We start from the raw sequence: 19245 nt of genomic DNA, 5'->3' as shown, positions 1-19245 counted from the left end.
GTCGGGACCAGGGTGACTGCTTGACACCTGCTGTGAAGAACCGCCATTTAATTTATTATTGCCCAACTATATATTTCTGGTGATGTATATGAGAATTTTAACACTAAATCAAGTGCTGCATTTATTGTGGCAGCCTACATGCATTATCATTTTTTAATTAAGTTCTATTGTGCCGAAATATGCTACCCCCCCACCACCCCATCCCTTCTTGTCTCCCTCCTCTCTTTCAGGGGATTGCCCTTGTGGTGAAAAACAAAAACTGAGTTGGCAGCGTTTTTGGACCAAACATAAAAAATAATAGAAGCCATGTCCATCTGACACAGCTGATAAGCACCAAATACACAGATAATAAATCTACAGGTATTTATTACTGATCTAAACAAGTTGAATTAATTTGATCTATTAGGCTAAAAACTGATTGCAAGTAGCAATTCACACTGTAAAACAATTAGAAACAAGTAAGCTCCATCTTTATCAACAGTAAGTGAGAATTTTACTTTCAATAAAAACACAGTTTGATACTGAAAAACACTACAATTAACATTTTGAATGTTGGACTTTGATGTAATAAATCTCTAAGTACTCATTCGTAAGTAATACAACTAGAAATTGCATAGAAATTTGCGGTTCACTCAGCTGCTGCCAAGAGTCAATATTATACAGGATACAGTTATCACAAACTAGTATGCTTTTTATGTTTAAAAGATGTTAAAAAACAGAAAGATAGAACACTTCACAACTTGTTCAAAAGTGTAAGATATGTCAATGACTGTTTAAAGACATTTAGAACTTTTTTGTTAAGACTATTTATCAAGGTTTAGAAATAATATCATTATTCATCCTTGACAGCACGTTTGTTAAAAAAAATGTAGTGATATTGAAGCTTTGTTATCAATTATCTTATTTTTAAACAAATATGTCGAATCTTTAATATTTGATCCAAAGGTAGTTTATTCTGTCAAATAGTTTTGTGAACATGCTCGACTTTTCAACCATGTATGAACATCAACATCAAAACACTCAGTGAAAAGTCCTGTGAGGAGTTTTTGAGTGGTCATGAAATGGACTGAAATTCACATTGACTCCTCTTTATGACCTACAAAAGCAAACAAGAATGTAAGAAAAGGTATTGATAATTCCTGTTTCGTTATTTTATGGCCTGGAATTGCTGCGAGGGTGTAGGTGATTGAAAGCACGTCAAATGAAAACCCCTTTTCTGTTTATTCTGCAGTAGATATTATTAATTGGTGAAATATTTGACTGTTAATTGAAAGCAGGAATAGATTTTTTTGTCAGAAAACATAATTTACACACGTACAGGACAAAATCAGAAAGATCTTTGTCCACATGGGGGCGCCAAAGTTGAGACAAACACCTCACAGGAGCTTTAACAACTCAACAGTAATCAAGGTTAACACCAGCACACATTTCAAGTTATATGTATAAAGACGAGTGATATTCAGTGTACACTTGTTTGTATTTAACAAAAATATACAGGTAATATGCAACATTTCAAACATTAATATAGCAGAAACCAAATATACCAGAGTAATGATATTATGCAATGTATTTTCCAAACCAGATCCTTGCCAGTGTAACCAATAACCCAATACAAAAATGGAAAACTTTTCCTTAAGTCCAACACTTATATTTCTCAAGGGAGCTGACTATTTCAGCTATCAATGTTAGTGCAGTATGTTCTGTTATCCTGTTCTTTACCATCAAGCCCACTAAATACAAGTGAAATGTCAAAAGATGTGTAGTCAAATCCAACAATGGTAATGAAAATATTCATGGAGGACATTGACCTCTGCTGGTGAGTTTGGGAAGCTCTGTATTACATAGGGATAGTAAAACCATTGTTTCCACTAGGGGAATTTGCTTTGTACTAAGCATCAATTCATTTTATTCTAGCAGTGTCAAGTGATGCCATGCATCCTCAACTTTTGTGTATACACACTCTACAGTGTGAAACTATTTGTATGTCATCAACTTCAAAATCACTGAGAATCATACATTTCTCCCAACGCTGTATGTCAAAATGCTATTAGTACAGCAGAGCTGCTGCTTTTTGAATAGTACAAATAGCTCCTCTGTTGACTCCAGATTAAAAAAATTCCATCCATTATCATTCACGCTTATCCCATTCAGGGTCGCTGGGTGGCTGGAAGGTATCCCAGCTGCCACTAGGTACACCCAGGACAGGTCGCCAGTCCACAACATGGCTAACAAATAGAGACAAACAACCATTCATTCACACAGCTACGGACAACTTAGGGTCACCAATGAATCTGACAAGTATATGTTGTAGTAAGCATGTCTTTAGAGGACCCAGAAAGAACTCATGCACAGAGAGAACATATGCACACATATAGGTCCTGCCTGGTCATGTATTTAAACCAGGAGCCTCCATGCTGTGAGGCAACAAAGCTAACCACTGCCCCCTCAGCAAACGATTCTTTGAAAAAATAAAGAATCCAAGGACGATACAATAAGGACAATACAATACTATTTAAGTTAAAGTTGTAGAACCCTTTGTTGAATGAAGAAGAAGTTCATATTCCTGCCAACCTACATCAATTCATGACAAAAGGAGCCACCTTTAGGACTGATTTATTCAGAAGGTCTCCAAGAACCATGCCTGAACAAATGAGAAATAATGAAGGAGAAAGTGCTCACTCTTAATCAAGCAGCTTCAACAACAGATTAGGATATTCTTTTATGTAAGTGAGGCGTCAATTCTTTTCAATTAATGCTTATTCCCACAGTGGACCTTTTGTTGTTCTGAGTGGCATTGTTGTTAACATTATAACAAAAGTCCAATAAATGCATGTTATCTTTTATGACCTGCCTTGCATCAGCTGTCTTATCAGGGGGACTTCCTTTGAAGTTCTTTGAATTAAAGATTCCCTCAAAGCTTCTTTGGTGAAAACCAAGACAGCCAGCTACTGTGTGAGTATGCTCATCCTACATCTGATGACTTTTCAGTAGGTCCTCTTTGGCAACACTTTAATAGGGTCAAGGGGTGCTATTTGAAAATACAACAAGGTTATGTGAGAGGGTTGAATAAATCTGAACACACACTCAAGACCACACACAGGTTAACTTCTGTCAGTTAGGGTGGAACAACAGATGGTAATATTTCCCCATCAATAAAACTTTCTCAAATTAGCTGGCTTTTCGAAGAGACTGACAGCACAGACAGCTTTAGACACCTAAAAGATGGGGGGGCATGAAGTATGTTTGCACAAACACACAAATGAATACATTTTACTTACCCTTTGTTAATAAATAGGTAACTAGATAGAATGGCAACATTTAAGTCTGCTAAACTTGATTCCTTTAAGATGTTTTTCTTTTGTCCATTTAGATAGTGATTTTGGACAATGCGCCACACTGAAATGCAAAGAAGCTGTAAGCAGCCTGACAGGGCAAATAGCCAATCATGGTTTAGGATTACAATCAGATACAAAGGGTGGTCATTGTGGGGCGCCGTTTGTAAAGTTGTGCACACTGAAAATAACAGCAACAATTCTCCACATTTAGCTCCAAAACATCATAAAAACGTAGTGTGCATTTTTAAAAGTCACCTTTTTCACATTTAGAGCAATATTTGTGATCTTCTTCACATTTGATTTTGTTGTGAAAAATATATTTAAGTTACAATCACTGTTAAATACAAATGCTTAATATAAGTATAAATGTTAAATATAAATATAAATGTTGCATGTAAAATTTAAATGTTATATGTTGCTCTGCGATCCTAAATATTTAGCTAATATGCAAATTCACACTGCCACCTAGCAGAAATACCAAAATAAAAGCTTCAAAGTGATACAGACTTAGTAATAGCAACTAAGCTTGTCCATTCCATAGACTGGGTCATTACTGTCTCTGAGCCTGTGAAATCTCTTTATGGCCTCCAGTCTGACAAGTAACCCGTAGGAGTCCGTACTGACCATAGACTGTATAGATAAGGTACTGACAGACTATGATTGGGATGTCTGTATCGCTTTATGAAGCTTTTATTTTGGTACTAATGGCGCCCCATACAGATTCACACTGATGCCTAGCAGAAGTACCAAAAATGTGGAGAATTACTGCTGTTATTTTCAGTGTGCATAGCTTTACAAACGGCACCCCATAGGCCATGGCCACCCTAGCCACCCCTGGTTCTGCCTTTGCCTTAATGCCAAAGCAGCCTATGTTTTGCCTGCATTCATTGCAGAGAAATTCACAATGATTTTATATAAGTAAACAATGTATGGATGTACTGTTATTCTCTTTCTCAGAAAGAGAACAGAGAGAAGAAGAGGACAAGGAGAGAGCAAGATGAGCAAGAACCAGGTGAGAAAGTGTGGAGGTAGCCTCTGTTTGTCCACAGTCACATCAGTGGAATCCACAATGAATAAACAGAACTAAGCGGTGTAATGCCATATGTTCTCAAACATGCTTTCCCCCAGTTTCACCTTGAATTACCTAAAATGTGTCTATTATTAGATAATATATCATTTTTAGGGGGAAAACAATATGTTTGTGTGTGATTGCCAGACAGCTATGTCAGGGAATGTTCCCACCACATTGGCTAAACATCCCCTGTAAGTTCTGATTAAATTTCACAAGAACATTTTGAGTGTAATATTCAAAGAACATTTTGAAAATGTTTATCTATTCAAATAATGTCCCTTGAACATTCAGAGGATGTTTTGATAACATTCTTTTTTTTTTTGTAAGTTATATTTTTTTTGCCTTTTTGCCTTTATTTGTCAGGACAGCTGAAGAGAGACAGGAAATGTGGGGAGTAGAGAGTGGGGGAAGACATGCAGGAAATAGTCGACCAGTCGGGAATCGAATCGGCGACCCCTGCAACGAGGACTGTAGCCTCTGTATGCGGGGTGCTTAGACCGCTAGGCCACCAGCGCCCCTTGATAACATTCTTTAGGTAACAGATTCTTGAATGTTTTTTATACAATTTTCCCATAATGTTACATAATAACAACATGGAAAATACTCAAATTAACATCTGAAAATGTTTTATTTAAGAATGTTACGTTTAATATTTTTTTTATTACAAGGACAAAACTTTTTATCTCTAACATTCAGAGAATGTTTTCGGGACATTCTTTGGGTAACAGATTCTTGAATGTTTTTCATAAAATGTTCCCATAATGTTACATTCTCAAATCCACATGTGAAAAATGTTTTCAGGATGTTTCTAATGCCTCAAATCACAAAATGTTATATTTAAGAATGTTGCTTTGATATATAGTTCAGTGATCATCATTTTAATTAGTTTGCTTCCAAAAGTTAAACTGTGGGAATAAAAAAGAAACAGTTTGTTTGGTCTTTTGTTTTCTTAGAAATACTTTTGTTTTCTTTTAAACTCATGTTTCTAAGTGTTATGGTTGTTAAAGAAAATACAAACAAACATTCTTATTTCTTTATTTCCAAATGAAAGGAGTTATCCATAATTTGAAAAAAACTTTAAGTATAAAATGAACTCATGAGGAAATGATGGAGTTTGTAAACTTAATCTAATTAAACTAATTTATTAACTGTATTAATCATTTATGTATGAATAACACTTAAGAATGGTCTCTGATCAGTTCTTAGAATTAGTTTTGTAATGTGTTTGTAATGTGTTCACTTAAAATCATCAAAACTATTACCCAGCTGGTTCACATTAAAATCTAAAACTTTAAATATTTCAGTCTCTGCCTGGCCCCTGTTCTACTTTCCATTTTCAAGGTCCTGGTGGCTGTAAAAAGGGAGAGCGATCTAAAAGACCAGCTTAACCTTACATTAAGAGCAAAGACGAAGGAGGCTCAAATTAGACTGGACTGCATGGAGCCTTGGGTTGGGTTGTGAAAATGACTCACTGGTATGCATGACCAATAAGTGCCTTTGGCTATTTATTATGGATGGTTTCTGTGTATGTGTAAGAGACGAAGAAATGGCTCTCCATTTGTAGTAAATCTCTTCTTACTTCCCTCTCTCTATGTTTCTGTCTCTCTCACAGATACACTCTGAGAATATTAAAGTGTCTGCAGGAAGGTTTAAACGGCAGAGGGAGTCATAGTGAGTATGCAAGGGGAGCTGGAAAGTTGACTGACCAGAGCACAATCAGAGTTGGATTTATGGAACGCAGCTGTTGAGTGGTTGACAGACATGTGAGAGAAGCTTAGACACTCCTGCTTCACAGGCTGCACGTTGAAGCTTGAGCTCTCCTTTCTATTTGGAAGAAAAGAGGACTGCTTTTCTATAACACATAACAGTGAGTATACTACCTTATGTTGTTCCCTTCTCAACTTCCTTTTAAGGTCTTGTTTTGGGGGGTGTTATACTGGCAAGCTTGACCAAATATTTTAAAACCTAATCTTTGTTCGGGAGTCATGCTGTGCCATGGTTTCTTTGTAGTCTTGACAGAAGTAGTTTTGGATTTGGGAAAGTTGTTTCAGCTGACAGATGTTGCTTCATAAATGGCCAACAAAAATGGAATACATGATTAACTTTAAAGAGAGCCCATTACAAGTATTTAGTGCATAATATGAGCAGTACTCCTGTATCTTTTTTGTTATTTTTGTTTAAATGGAAATTGTGTGTATCCTGTGCTGCATTTTAAAAGTTAGGTTACAATGCTGTGTCTTATTTTTAGAAGTTACGGCATCACAGCAGAGTGGAGACATTGCCAGTACCTGACAGCAACTCAAAACGTAGCATGTGTTTTTGTCTTATTTCCAGTGGACTTGATATAAGTAACATTCACCTGACGAGTACCTGAAAGTGTCTTATTCATTCACAAAATATTAAAAGCCAAAAAGAAGGCCCGAATTGCTTGTTATGAGTAAAAAATTCATCTCCCAATGAATAAGAAAAAAATACTTGTTATATTTTTTGAATTAAGGCCTTATACTTATTTCAAGAAACAACTCTTATTTTTAAAAAACTTGACAAGTAATTTTTTTTCTTATTCCAATGTAAGTTTTACAGGGAATTCAGGCTTTATTTTTGTCATGTATTACCTAGAAATAAGACAATTTTCTGGATTTGCTAGGTGAACATGGCTTATTAAAAGTGTTATAAGATTTTTTTTTTTAAATCACTTGCTTTGTTTTGAGTTTTTGCAATGCATTACCACACAGGCTTAGATCCTGTTAGCTGTCATCTCAATTGGTTATTGCTCCACATCCTCTGGGTATGTCCCTAAGAGTGTCTTGCAGCCTAACAATCAAAGCATGTCCAAGGCACAAACATTTTAACATGTTATCAAGTTGAGCCTTCTCTCATTTGCTAACCTCTACCTTGTGTAAACAGCACAGTTATTTTGTCAGGCATCATATATTTGTTTGGGTGTGTTAAATCACAGCTTGGTTGTTGCCAGTCAGGTGTAGTTTTGGCTTATTTTGCCTTTGGCTACTTGAAATACTGTTTCAAATTCTGGCAAGTTTTTTATTGGCACAGTAAGCCAGATACTCTCATTGCAACTTGACAGCATAAATGCAATAATCTAAATATGTAATGGCCTGAAAATATCTCAAACAAACAATAAAACCTTTTTTTTTCAGCCTACTTGTAAAATCTGAACACAAAGAGGTGTACATTGGGAACGTGAGTCAGGATATGTATCACATTAAAGTATCCAAACTTTCTTAAACCAGCATTCAAGTTTTACGGAAAATATGAAAGTTGTGCTCCTTTGGCAACAGGTCTTTATAGGGAAAAAACTGGAGTAAGCCTAGTTAGAAGGAACTATGTCCTCTGAATTTACAGGTTTACTTGTAGCCACTAAGTTTAATATTTGAATATCTAGTGTGAAAGAGGTAACCTGTACTGGCAGACACGCAAAAGTATCCCAAATATTTGAAGCTTCCCCTCATATATATATATATATATATGAGGGGAAGCTCATATATATGAGGTAAATTATTACCAAAGTCCCAACACCAATATATATATATATACATATATGTATATATTAATATATACTGTATATGTACATGCATATATATATTTATATACATTTAATATATACTGTATATGTACATGCATATATATATTTATATACATTTATATACATATATACATGTATATATTTATATATGTATACACATATATATATATATAAAATAGGTCCATGGCTTTTTCAAGAAAACTCACTTTACACAAATTACTACAAAAAAAAAAAATCTGACAAACGTAGTTGGTGACTATGTTTAATAGCCAACTACACAAGCTTGATAAGTTAAGAACTTTGCAGTTAATATCAGACAGTTCCCTACAGAGGTAGAGGAAACTGAAACCCGAGGTAAGATTGTAAATACTGGCTTTGCATTTGTCAGGTGACAAGACACAGATCCTCAAATCAACTCTGCTTCTCAGCTGTTTGATGGTTAAATAGGCTACAGTGTTTAATTCACAGCTGTTTTCTTGCAGACCCCCAAAATAGCCGTCACATATTTTCTTTAGGGTCAGTAGGGTCAGCATACTGCTCTTTACCTATTTCCGTAGCTAGTTGACCTACATACTTTAGTCAAAGTACAGATCAGAACCAGAATCAGCTTATTGTCACTTCCAAGTACAATAAACTGACAGATCATCATGGTAAAATATAGCCACTCAGTCAGATTATTGTTTTAGTTAGAGTAATGGAGTACTTGCATCTAAAAATACTCAAGTATTTTAACTACTGAAAAAGAAATTCTAACATGTTTGGGTATTTCACAATGAATGAGTGCAGTCAAGTCAGTCAAATCACGGGTGTATACTTTGCTATGTATATTCAGAAAACATTATTTCCATTTTTTTGAACTCATATGGAACAGATTTCCAGACTTGCACCAAAAAATTTAACTATATCAGAAACAACCAGCCATAGAACAAAACATCAACTAAGTAAATACAAGCACACACAACTTGTTTAAAATATGAATACAGGATAAAACAAATACCTTGACAGGCTTTCTCAGGTTGGACGTTTTTGAATGGCCTTATGAAAATTGTGCACAGTAAACACAGAAAGCATTTAAAATGATACGAAATATTCTTCAATTAAAAAAACTCAAACATGAGCTAAAGATATGGACAAGGTTGCCTAGGTGGAGAATTGTCACCCTTCTCTGGCTTAGAAATTGTAACCACCACTAAATAAACTGTTTGATGTGAGTGACATTTGCTCTGTAGATTTACTTAGTTACTGTCCGCCACTGGCAAATTTTTGTGTACTCTTGTATCCTTGTGTAGAGTCCAGATGGTGCAGGAGCAGTATGTCGCCACAACCCAATACAGCAACAACCCAGAGCCGATGACAGACCATGTCTATAAAATTGGCATCTATGGCTGGAGGAAGCGGTGCCTCTATCTGTTTGTCCTTCTGCTCATCATTATCCTGGTGGTCAACTTTGCCCTCACCATCTGGATCTTCAGGGTGATGTGGTTCAATATGGTATGTATGACTCATTATGGATATATATTTTTTCCACTGAGATAGCTTTCACCTCCTTTCCTAACCTCTTCCCTACATGTTTGTCTTTTCACCTTTTTTATTATATTAAATATTAAAGCCTAATTTTACCTACTTATCATTTGTACTTTTGTTGCTCAGGGTAGTATTATCCATCACTAACTTAATCTTGGCTGCCTGAAGTCTGAGTCTTGTCAGCTTTTTGTCTGAAGTCCAGATGGTAACTAAGGATAAACAGAGACACAACAAATCTACTCAGACACCCACCCCCACACCCACAGGGTATTTTTGTATCCAAGTGTGGTAGTGCAAGTACAACTGCTTGTTTATTCTCAGATAGCCTCAACCCCATCAAGTATAGTACATTGCTATGTGTGGTTCAGACATTGACCAAAAAAACTAGCTTATGATGAAAAGTGCCAACTTTATTTCTGCTTATTTTTGCTTGAATATTAATGGAAAAGAGAATTAAAAATGTTGTTCAGTGCAAAGTATGAATCGGTATTTCAAAATATTTCCCCTATTGTTTCTTTTAGTGTGTAACCGCCTCTTTTTGGTCGTCTGTTCTTTTTTTTGTGTGGTTGTCATCTGGTAGCAATGAGGTTGGACCAACATTTGCTAATTGGTGTTCTGTAAAATCTGGGCACACAGAAACAGAAGGGCACATGCACAAGGCGCTTAACAGACATGGGCTGTTTCGAAACAGCCTACTATACTGGCAGTACGTACTGATTTGGCCAAAATTCAGTATGTAGCATGTGAACAAGAGCAAAATCTGCAGAATGCCAAAACTACCCAGATGTCGTACCGTTTCAGGATAATTTCTCAGTATGCATCAGACCAGTCTCCCTTGTGTACTGTTTCCACAATGCACAGTGCTACCAATACGCTTCTTCTTTTTTTCTGTATATGACGGCGGTCACTCAGTCTTTAGATGCTGGGAAAATTAGCAAATTCCATATAAACCACTTCTTGACTTTTAAAATCATAATTGGATGCTAAAGAAGCAGTTTCGCTATCAGCTTGGCCGTTGTTTACTACCACTTTCCGAAACCAGAAATCCAGCAACGCCTTACCCAGTGTACTGCAAAACAGATCCAACAGAACATTCATACTACATGCTATCTTCAAACGCAGTTTGTAGTATGTGGTAGGTACTGTATGCTACATTTGCAGGTATTATGTAGCAGGTGGTTTTGAAAACAGCCAGAGACTATATACACACTGGGCAACGACTAACGAGACACAGGGGAGACCAACAAGGCACAGGTGTAGACACCATCACAAAGGAGTGAAAAGACTTAACACACATGGGACAAATATGCTACAAAATAAAACACTGAAAACCAACTCAACAACAAGACCACAAGAAATCACACAGGGAGTAAACAGACAAGATGCTAAACACACAAGAACACAAAAAAATAACATATGAAACACAGTTAATGAATCACTAAAACACAACACTGGGAGGACACAATGACCACTCTATAAAATTAAACTGGAAATCAAAGACAGAATACAACAAAGAAAATGCAAAACAAAAGCAACTCATGACAGATATCTGTTTATTCAGCCAAGATGATGACAGTTATACTGGGGCTTCAGTAGGTGTAAGAAGTGCGACTAGATTGAGAGTGGTGATGTGTATTGACTACACAACAATTCTGTTAAGTCTATAAACTATGACATCAACTACAGAGAAGACCTAACTCTCAGAATTGTAGAATAGTTATTCAGGTTTCATAGAAGGTGTAACTCCCTCCAGTCAAGACACGGACACAAGGCGTTCCTTTTCTTACGGGCATTTATTGCGCACAATTTGTGCCTTTGAGCATGCCGGGAGAACTGTGATCAAAATCATATCAGCTTGATGAAGCTTAAACACAAATTAAATAAACACATAACACACTACTTATCAAATCAAATCAAATCAAATCAATATACATAGAAACTACATGCTGTTCAACTTATAATGACATCAAAGAAAATAATTCGGCCACACAAACAAACTGTTCTGGAAGCTTTCACTTTCTATTAGGAACAAATTCTTATTAACTTATATTAAACAGCTACATATTTTAACCTTAAATTATTCTAGTTTTTAACTTAAATTATTATATGAATTGAAATTAATTAAATCTATAAACTTTAATCACTGGCAGCTACAGAAGGGATAGCTGTAGAATTTTTGGGGGGTACAAGAGTACCATGAAGGATTACAGGGTTATGAAATGGCAGACAGGACAACTAAATGAGAACTCAATGGACATCCCATGTGGAAGAGAAGGAGGTAAAACAACAATTGAAACAAAAATATCGGAAAATTGGCTGAAAAAGTGGGAAGAGGACAGTAAAGGTAGAACACGTAACAGAGAACAAAAACAGTAAGGAAAAAAGATGATGCAAGCAAGTATGTGATTATTGTATCACTTAGCAGGATGTAGGATATGTACACAGGAAACAACCTACCACTAAGTTTTTGTCTATGTGGATTCTAAGCTTACATATAAAGCATTTCAGTTCTTTCACAGATTATTGACCATTTCGTGGAATCTCTTCATTTGATGAAATGTGTGTCTTTATTTGTTTGCAGGAAGGGATGGGACACATGCAAGTAGAGTCACATGGAGTCAAGTTGGAAAATGGAGAGTCAGAGTTTCTTTTCCCCTTATATGCTCAGGAAATCCACTCAAGAGAAGTAAGAAAGAAATACTATTTTCTTTCCTCTCTTCTCACATTCTTCTTAACTTGAAATACCTTTATTTTTGATTATTAAAGATGTGTAAAAACATGAACATCATGACTAAAAACCTCAGAGTCTATGTGCTTGTTTAAGTTTTGTAGTTAAGACAAACATCAATCAGTTGTTTGATTTTCACAACTTTAATATATGGACATTTATTTTTCAGGACTCTATTCTTCTAGCAAACTCATCAGAAAACGTTTCTCTTAATGCCCGCGATGAAAATGGTGACGTCACGGGGAGGATGTGTGTGGGTAAGAGCATGTACACACGGGCACATACTGTACATCACACGTTACAAAGCACCCCAATGATGTATGATGACACCCCACTGATGACGTGTTCTGTAGCAACTTTAAATCTTTAAAGTAATTGTGACAAGAAGCAGCATAACAATTTATCTCTTAGATTTCCATTTAAACTCTATTAAGTGCAACATTCCTCCTACCATTACTTGTGAGTCATTCCCTATTACAGAAAAAGCCATAGGCCTATAGAGGATCATGTTGCATCTAGGGTTATTATGTCACGATTAAAAAGGTAAATTAATGACTTAACTAATTGAGCAGTTCCTTTATACTGTTATGTGCCCTTAGTCATTAAAACAAAAAAGAATAGTCTGTATCCTTTTTTTCACTGTGAGGGTGTTGAAATGTGTTACATACAGTTGAAACCAGAAGTTTACATACACTGTATAAAAAGGCACATAATCTTTTTTTTCTCACTGTCTGACACCAAATCAGACTAAACTTTTCTTTTTCCATGTCAGTTAGGATTACCAAAATTACTTCTATTTGCTAAATATCAGAATCATGAAAGAGATAATTTATTAGAAATTTTAGAATTATTTTCTTCAAAGTCAAAAGTTTACATACATTTCCCTAGTATTTGGTTTCATTGCCTTTAAACTGTATGACTTGGGTCAAACGTTTTGGGTAACCTTCTACAAGCCTCTCACACATCTGGAAATTGTACCCTGGGGTGAACCAGAGTTGTGGAGGTCGACAATTCTCTTCCTGATATCTTGGCTGGTTTCTTTTGATTTTACCATGATGTCTCACAAGGAAGCAGTGTGTTTGAGTTGTGCCTATAAAATACATCCACAGGTGTGCCTCCAGTTAACTCAATTGTTGTCAATAAACCTATCAAAAGCTTCCAAAGCCATGACACCATCATCTGGGCTTTCCCAAATTGTTTAAAGGCACAGTAATCTTAGTGTATGTAAACTTTTGACTTTGAAGAAAGTAATACTAAAACCTCTGATAAATTATCTCTGTCATTATTCTGACCTTTAGCAAATATGAATAATTTTGGTAATCCTAACTGACCTAAAACAAGAATAATTTAGTCTGATTTGATGTCAGACAGTGAGAAAAAAAGATGATGTGTCTTTTTATACAGCGTATGTAAACTTCTGGTTTCAACTGTATCTCACTGTCTGATCAGTGGAAATTTATTGTAAACTGTGCACAAGGATATGTGATCCAATTTATATTTTAAATATGGCTCCTTTTTAATCTTCTGACACATGGGGGGCTCTGTATGGCGATTCTAAATAAAAGTCACTTTTTAGAATTTCGTCTTGCTATCTGGATATGACAAAAGCCTCTGATGTCACATGTAACAGCCATCACACAGTGAAACTGGATGTTACCTTTAAGTTAGAGCAGTCATAGTGTATCTCTGCACTGTAGATGTAAAAAGAATAACAGGAATAAGATAAATACTAATTATACTTTATATTACTTTGCCAAACAGCTGTTGTTGTTTTTGTGGCTGAAGGTACAAAAGAGGCTCATGGACATGGCCAAAACCTGCTCATCAACTCCCACAACGACAATATGTTGTTCACTGCAAATGGCGACCAGACTGTAATTGGACCAGACAAACTACGAATCACAGGTATAACAAAGTCTACCATTCTAATCTATTGTTTGACTTTTGTGATTAATATCTATCTGTAACACAAAATAAAATAAATAAATAAATACATTTTACATGCACATGATTAAAGGATCAGTATGTGTTTCTGTATCAGGCCTTGGGGCTGCACTACATTCTATTGCACACAGACTTGATTTAATCTCAAATGAAGTATAAATATAATTATTTTCAACTCTATCTCTATTAGGTCCTGAAGGTGCACTGTTCCAGCATTCAGTGGAGGTACCCCAGCTGAAATCAGAACCTTTGAAAGACTTAAGGTTAGCATTTTAGCCATCTTTTGAGGGTCTTATTACTGGATAACATCTAAAACTAGAGTCCCACAGGTCATTATGGAGGTTCAGGCCATTTTCAGGCTTTAGGCCATACCCATGTAGGAAACAAGGAGGCTTGATTTCTAAAAAAAACCTCCAAAGAACATTGAATATTAAGGATGTATGGCTTTATCAACCCTGCCATTTTGCCATGTTAAACTTGACCATGTCATTTCTTAGGTGTATTTTATGTGAATTCAACAAATCAGGATCTTATTTATTTTTATTTCAAATGTATTTAACCAGAAAACCTCATTGAGATTAAACACATTGTCTTAGATCTTTTAGTTGTTTTAGATAATAATAGTTGATAAAAAGAAAACAGCATAACCTGTATATAACTGAGCTTATTTGATTTAGGTTGGAATCTCCTACTCGCTCTCTCAGTATGGATGCCCCAAAAGGAATTCATCTCAAAGCACTGGCTGGCAACATTGAAGCTGCTTCCAACATGGATATAGTTCTGCAATCTAGTAAAGGACTGGTAAGAAAAATATTGTTCAATTCTTGAAGTGTGCTACACAACTGTGGGCCTGTTACTGATTACCTGATACTACATATTTCTACAATTATAATCTCTCACAGTTACACTTTGGAACTTTCTGTAAAAAGAGACTGCCTCAGGTGCTCAAGTGTTTGAAAGAGGCTTACCTTATTCCATTTAATGTTTCTTTGTCCAGCTTTCCCTGAAAGCGATCATCAGGCCAGTTCTGCTTTACCAAATTATAAGAATTAACACATGTCCATTGCCTGTGGTTGTTAAGCAGGACACTTATATATAAAACTGGTATCACACTAGACTTAACTATATTTCTGGACTGAGTTTTGTATACTAAGGAGTACATAAGGAGTCAAAATTGAAGATGCAATGCATGTCTTTAAGCTGCACAGATCTCCCGGCCTTTTTGAAGTTGAACACATTTTTTGGACAACATAGGTCTAGGTTGTTTGTAGTTCCTATGCTGCAGTTAAAAAAATATCATGGTAGTTTATTCTGATTGAGTAGAGTAACAGTAACAGTAGAGTAATTGCTGTGGTCCAGCTAACTAGCTTAACTATATGAAGCAACTATCTATATGGGGAGCTCTTTGTAAAGTTGTGCACACTGAAAAAAACAGCGACAATTCTCCACAATTAGCTCCAAAAATGTAGTGTGAATTTTTAAAAGTAACTTTCTTTTATCATATTTAAAGCAATATTTGTGATCTCCCTCACATTTAATTTTGTTGTGAAAAACACATTTAAGTTACAATCACTGTTACATCCAAATGATAAATATAAATGTTAAATATAAATGTTAGATATTAATCTAAATGTTAAATCTGAATATTAGATATTAATCTAAATGTTAAATCTAAATATAAATGTTAAATATAAATGTTAAATATAAATGTGAAATGTTGCTCTGGGATCCTAAATATTTAGTTTATATGCAAATGCACACTGTATATTTATGTTATGTTACATTTAACATTTAGATTTACATTTAACATTTAGAAGTTCACAAATATTGCTGTAAATGTGATTTTAAAAAAAGTGCCTTTTTAAACTCTACACTATGCTTTTATGACGTTTTGGAGCTAAATGTGGAGAATTGTATTTAATTATTATGAATTATTATTTTCAGTGTGCACAACTTTACAAATGGTGCCCCATACTATCTGAGGCATTTGTATAACAAATAGTTAAATAACATTTCTTAAATTAATCTCAATAAGTCTGTACCCATATGGCAATGTAGTTACAAGGTATACCATGTCGCCATCCTTCTGTTAATCACTGTTATCTATGAGAAGTTCCATGCATTACATTTGAATGCACACATTGTCTGGTTTAGTCATTTTCTTCCACAGGAATGTACTGTAACATTATATTTGACTGATCTACTGCACTAGTAAGGCGCTCACTGGGGCAGGGTGATATTTCTTGTTGATTCAATTAAATTCTATTGTTGCCATGTTTTTGCTTGTTACCATGTCTTCTGTGCAGCTGGTGCTGGATGCTGAGACTGTGCGCATGCCAAGTCTGCCCTTGAGCCAAGGGGGGGTTTCTGGTGATGCACTGGGTCTCTACGAGGTTTGTGTCTGTCCCAGCGGCAAAGTCTTCCTGTCCAAGGCTGGGGTCACTTCCACTTGCAGCGAGAATCAGGAATGCTAGAATGACTCTTCACAATCCTATTTTATTTATGTTCCTCTGTATATCTGGCTGATTTTTTTCTTTATACAACAGCTAATCTGTAATGGTCCACCTGATCCGTCAAGGCCTTATAAACTCCGAAATACCTATTGGCACACACTCTAGAGATTTCATGAAATGCATTCATTGATCACATCCAAGACCTTCCAGCAAAAAGAAAACAACAACAACCTGGCAACAAGTATCTAACTTATCTGCATCACAACTGTGCAGATAATTTTTTATACATATAGTATCATGGCTGGGCAATTAGTAGCTGTTGGCTTAGACCCTAAGCTATTTTGTCACAAACACATATCAAGGGCATAGAATAATAAAAAAGAAAACCATCAAATATTAAGATAAAGTTATTGAAATAATTACATGGCTTACTGATGCCCATCTGGCAACAATCTTTTAATATGATTTTTTTTTTTTTTATCTTATTGGGTATTAAAAAAAAGTGCAACACCAAGAGGGACATCATTATTTTTTTTTAAAGCTGATCCCAATGAACTTTCTAGAGATCCTGATCAAATTTTATGAGATACCCTTAAACTTTCTTGACATCTCAAACACAACTTTTTGTAATTAGATATATTCCTACTTCTGATAGAAGGTACCAGATGTATATTCACATATTAGCCCTTCTAGGTCAATTACTGTTCAGTGAAACGTTACTTTTACAAAAGCAACACCTCTTTTCAACCTTAATAATGTAGACAGTGTGCTACAATCTGATTTTTATCAGTACAAGCAATCGTTTGAGCTTGACAACTTACAGTAGCTGACAAGCACAGAAAGATTGGATTTGAGTGTGTGGGGCCTGTCTACTAGCTACTACATACAGGAATGGTTTCAAATTTGTAATACTACAGCGATTAGTTTAGGACAAATAGGAATTTTAAGTGATGTAGTATACAGGATAATTTAGGTGTAAAGTGGTTTTAGTGACACTTATATCACTCAAACACTCATATACCAACTGTATGCTTTTATCATTAAAAATATCTCCATAATTATGTATTTCCTCAAATGAATGGCTAAACAAAGTTAAGACCATACATATATGAGGTCATTTTTGGGATAATTCATTTTATATTAGCACATGAGATATGAAGTTTCTGCCTGTTAAAAATAAGTTTTCCTTATATATTATCTTGTCTTTATGTTTGGTCTATGTAAATAATATCAGTGTGGCCTAGACCTGCTTTTTGTTAAGTGTCTTGGCATAACATTTGTTATGAATTGGTGCTGTATAAATAAAGATTTTTGATGAATTGATTGCTTGATCAATTTGTTTATTGACTGACTGGTTTAATTATTTCCCCCAAATTATACAAAAGCATATAACCAACTGGAGACCATTGTGTGAACTTGCTTATTTGAAAAGACACATATTAAGTTAAATATTATTTAAGTAGCATCTCTTTTCTGTATTGCTGTAGTATATCAAAGTTTGGACCACTCATATATGAATACATTTATAGATGGTCCCTGCACACTTCAGTCACAGCTGTCTGAACATTGTTCAGCAAAACAATGTTCCTGAAAACACATCATGAGGTCATCTCATGAAGGAAAGAATTGTTTATGAACACAATGTACATAAGGTACAACAACATCTTTTTAAAGTGAGGAGCAGTAAAGAACTTGACATCAGTTGCTTCGGTGACTTACTGCGATGTTGAATACTTGTTGACTTGGGAAGGCCACGTCTGTGGAAAGTACAGATTATATCTGAATAAAAAAAAGCAAGACCTTGTAAAAATTGATTTTATTATGAAAGACACTTAGGAGATTAAGAGATTAATTTTAGTATGGTACAACACTAGGCAAATTTCTCATTTTCTTTCAATTACTTCATAGGATTGAGATTGAGACACTGTGTCCTATGTTTCTAATGTTGTATAACATTTTTATTTTTTTCCAGTTTGTAAGACAACGTTAGTCCGGCCCATTTTTAGCATGTAATTATACCTGAACAAAACAGCCTTTTTTTCTGCAAAAAAGTTACAAAAGTCTGTTTGTTAATGAGATTTGATAAGGGCCAGGGGCCAAAATAAAGCAGTTCTGTAGCAGCCATTATTTTGTGATTTTCAGGGGAAAACTAGACTTTAATTTGCTTATTGGACATATATGCCCAGTTGACCATATAACAGAGAATGTTTTGTTTGAGCAACTTCGTATTTTTCACATTATTCTGGCGGTTCTGTAAGCATAATTTAAGATTTCATGATGCTGTATTATGATTGTGAGTGTTGGTAAGTAGCAAATTATACTAGAACATATGAGATAACTGCAAATTAATGTGTGTCATGTCTTAATCTGAATAAACTGCATTTTTCTTCTACACATTTTCCAAAGGTATATATTCAACTTTTTTTTAATCCTTTTTTTGGGCATTGGCTATATGACAGTTGTAGAGGTATATACATCTTGAACAAAAGAATGTTGGGTTGACAAACTGCATGTTGAAGCCTGGATCTATGAAAGAGAGTCCCTGCATAGATTAAGGCTTCAACATGTAGTTTGTCAACCCAATGTAGTATTTAACTACGCCACTAGAGATAGATATCTATAATAATCTTTTTTTTTAATAATTA

At 35.2% G+C, this 19245-nt stretch overlaps 1 protein-coding gene across 2 annotated transcripts; it reads left to right on the top strand.

The window, feature by feature from the left end:
* Positions 1-5809: 5809 nt before the first annotated feature.
* Positions 5810-18991, top strand: sgcg (sarcoglycan, gamma). Of its 2 annotated transcripts, XM_034701143.1 has the most exons (9): positions 5810-5881; positions 6020-6274; positions 9241-9442; positions 12057-12161; positions 12373-12460; positions 13989-14108; positions 14338-14410; positions 14825-14948; positions 16454-18991. In XM_034701143.1, exons 3-9 carry the CDS (start codon positions 9248-9250, stop codon positions 16619-16621), a joined length of 873 nt encoding a protein of 290 aa, XP_034557034.1. In that variant the 5' UTR covers positions 5810-5881; positions 6020-6274; positions 9241-9247; the 3' UTR covers positions 16622-18991. The 2 variants fall into 2 exon arrangements, with proteins under 2 accessions (XP_034557034.1, XP_034557035.1); XM_034701144.1 differs by lacking the exon at positions 5810-5881 and having other exon boundaries at positions 6011-6274.
* The last annotated feature ends 254 nt before the right edge of the window (positions 18992-19245 follow it).

Source organism: Notolabrus celidotus, chromosome 14, assembly GCF_009762535.1.
Source record: "Notolabrus celidotus isolate fNotCel1 chromosome 14, fNotCel1.pri, whole genome shotgun sequence".
In the NCBI taxonomy this organism is placed as follows: Eukaryota; Metazoa; Chordata; class Actinopteri; order Labriformes; family Labridae; genus Notolabrus; species Notolabrus celidotus.
This window is presented reverse-complemented; position numbering and strand designations above follow the sequence as displayed.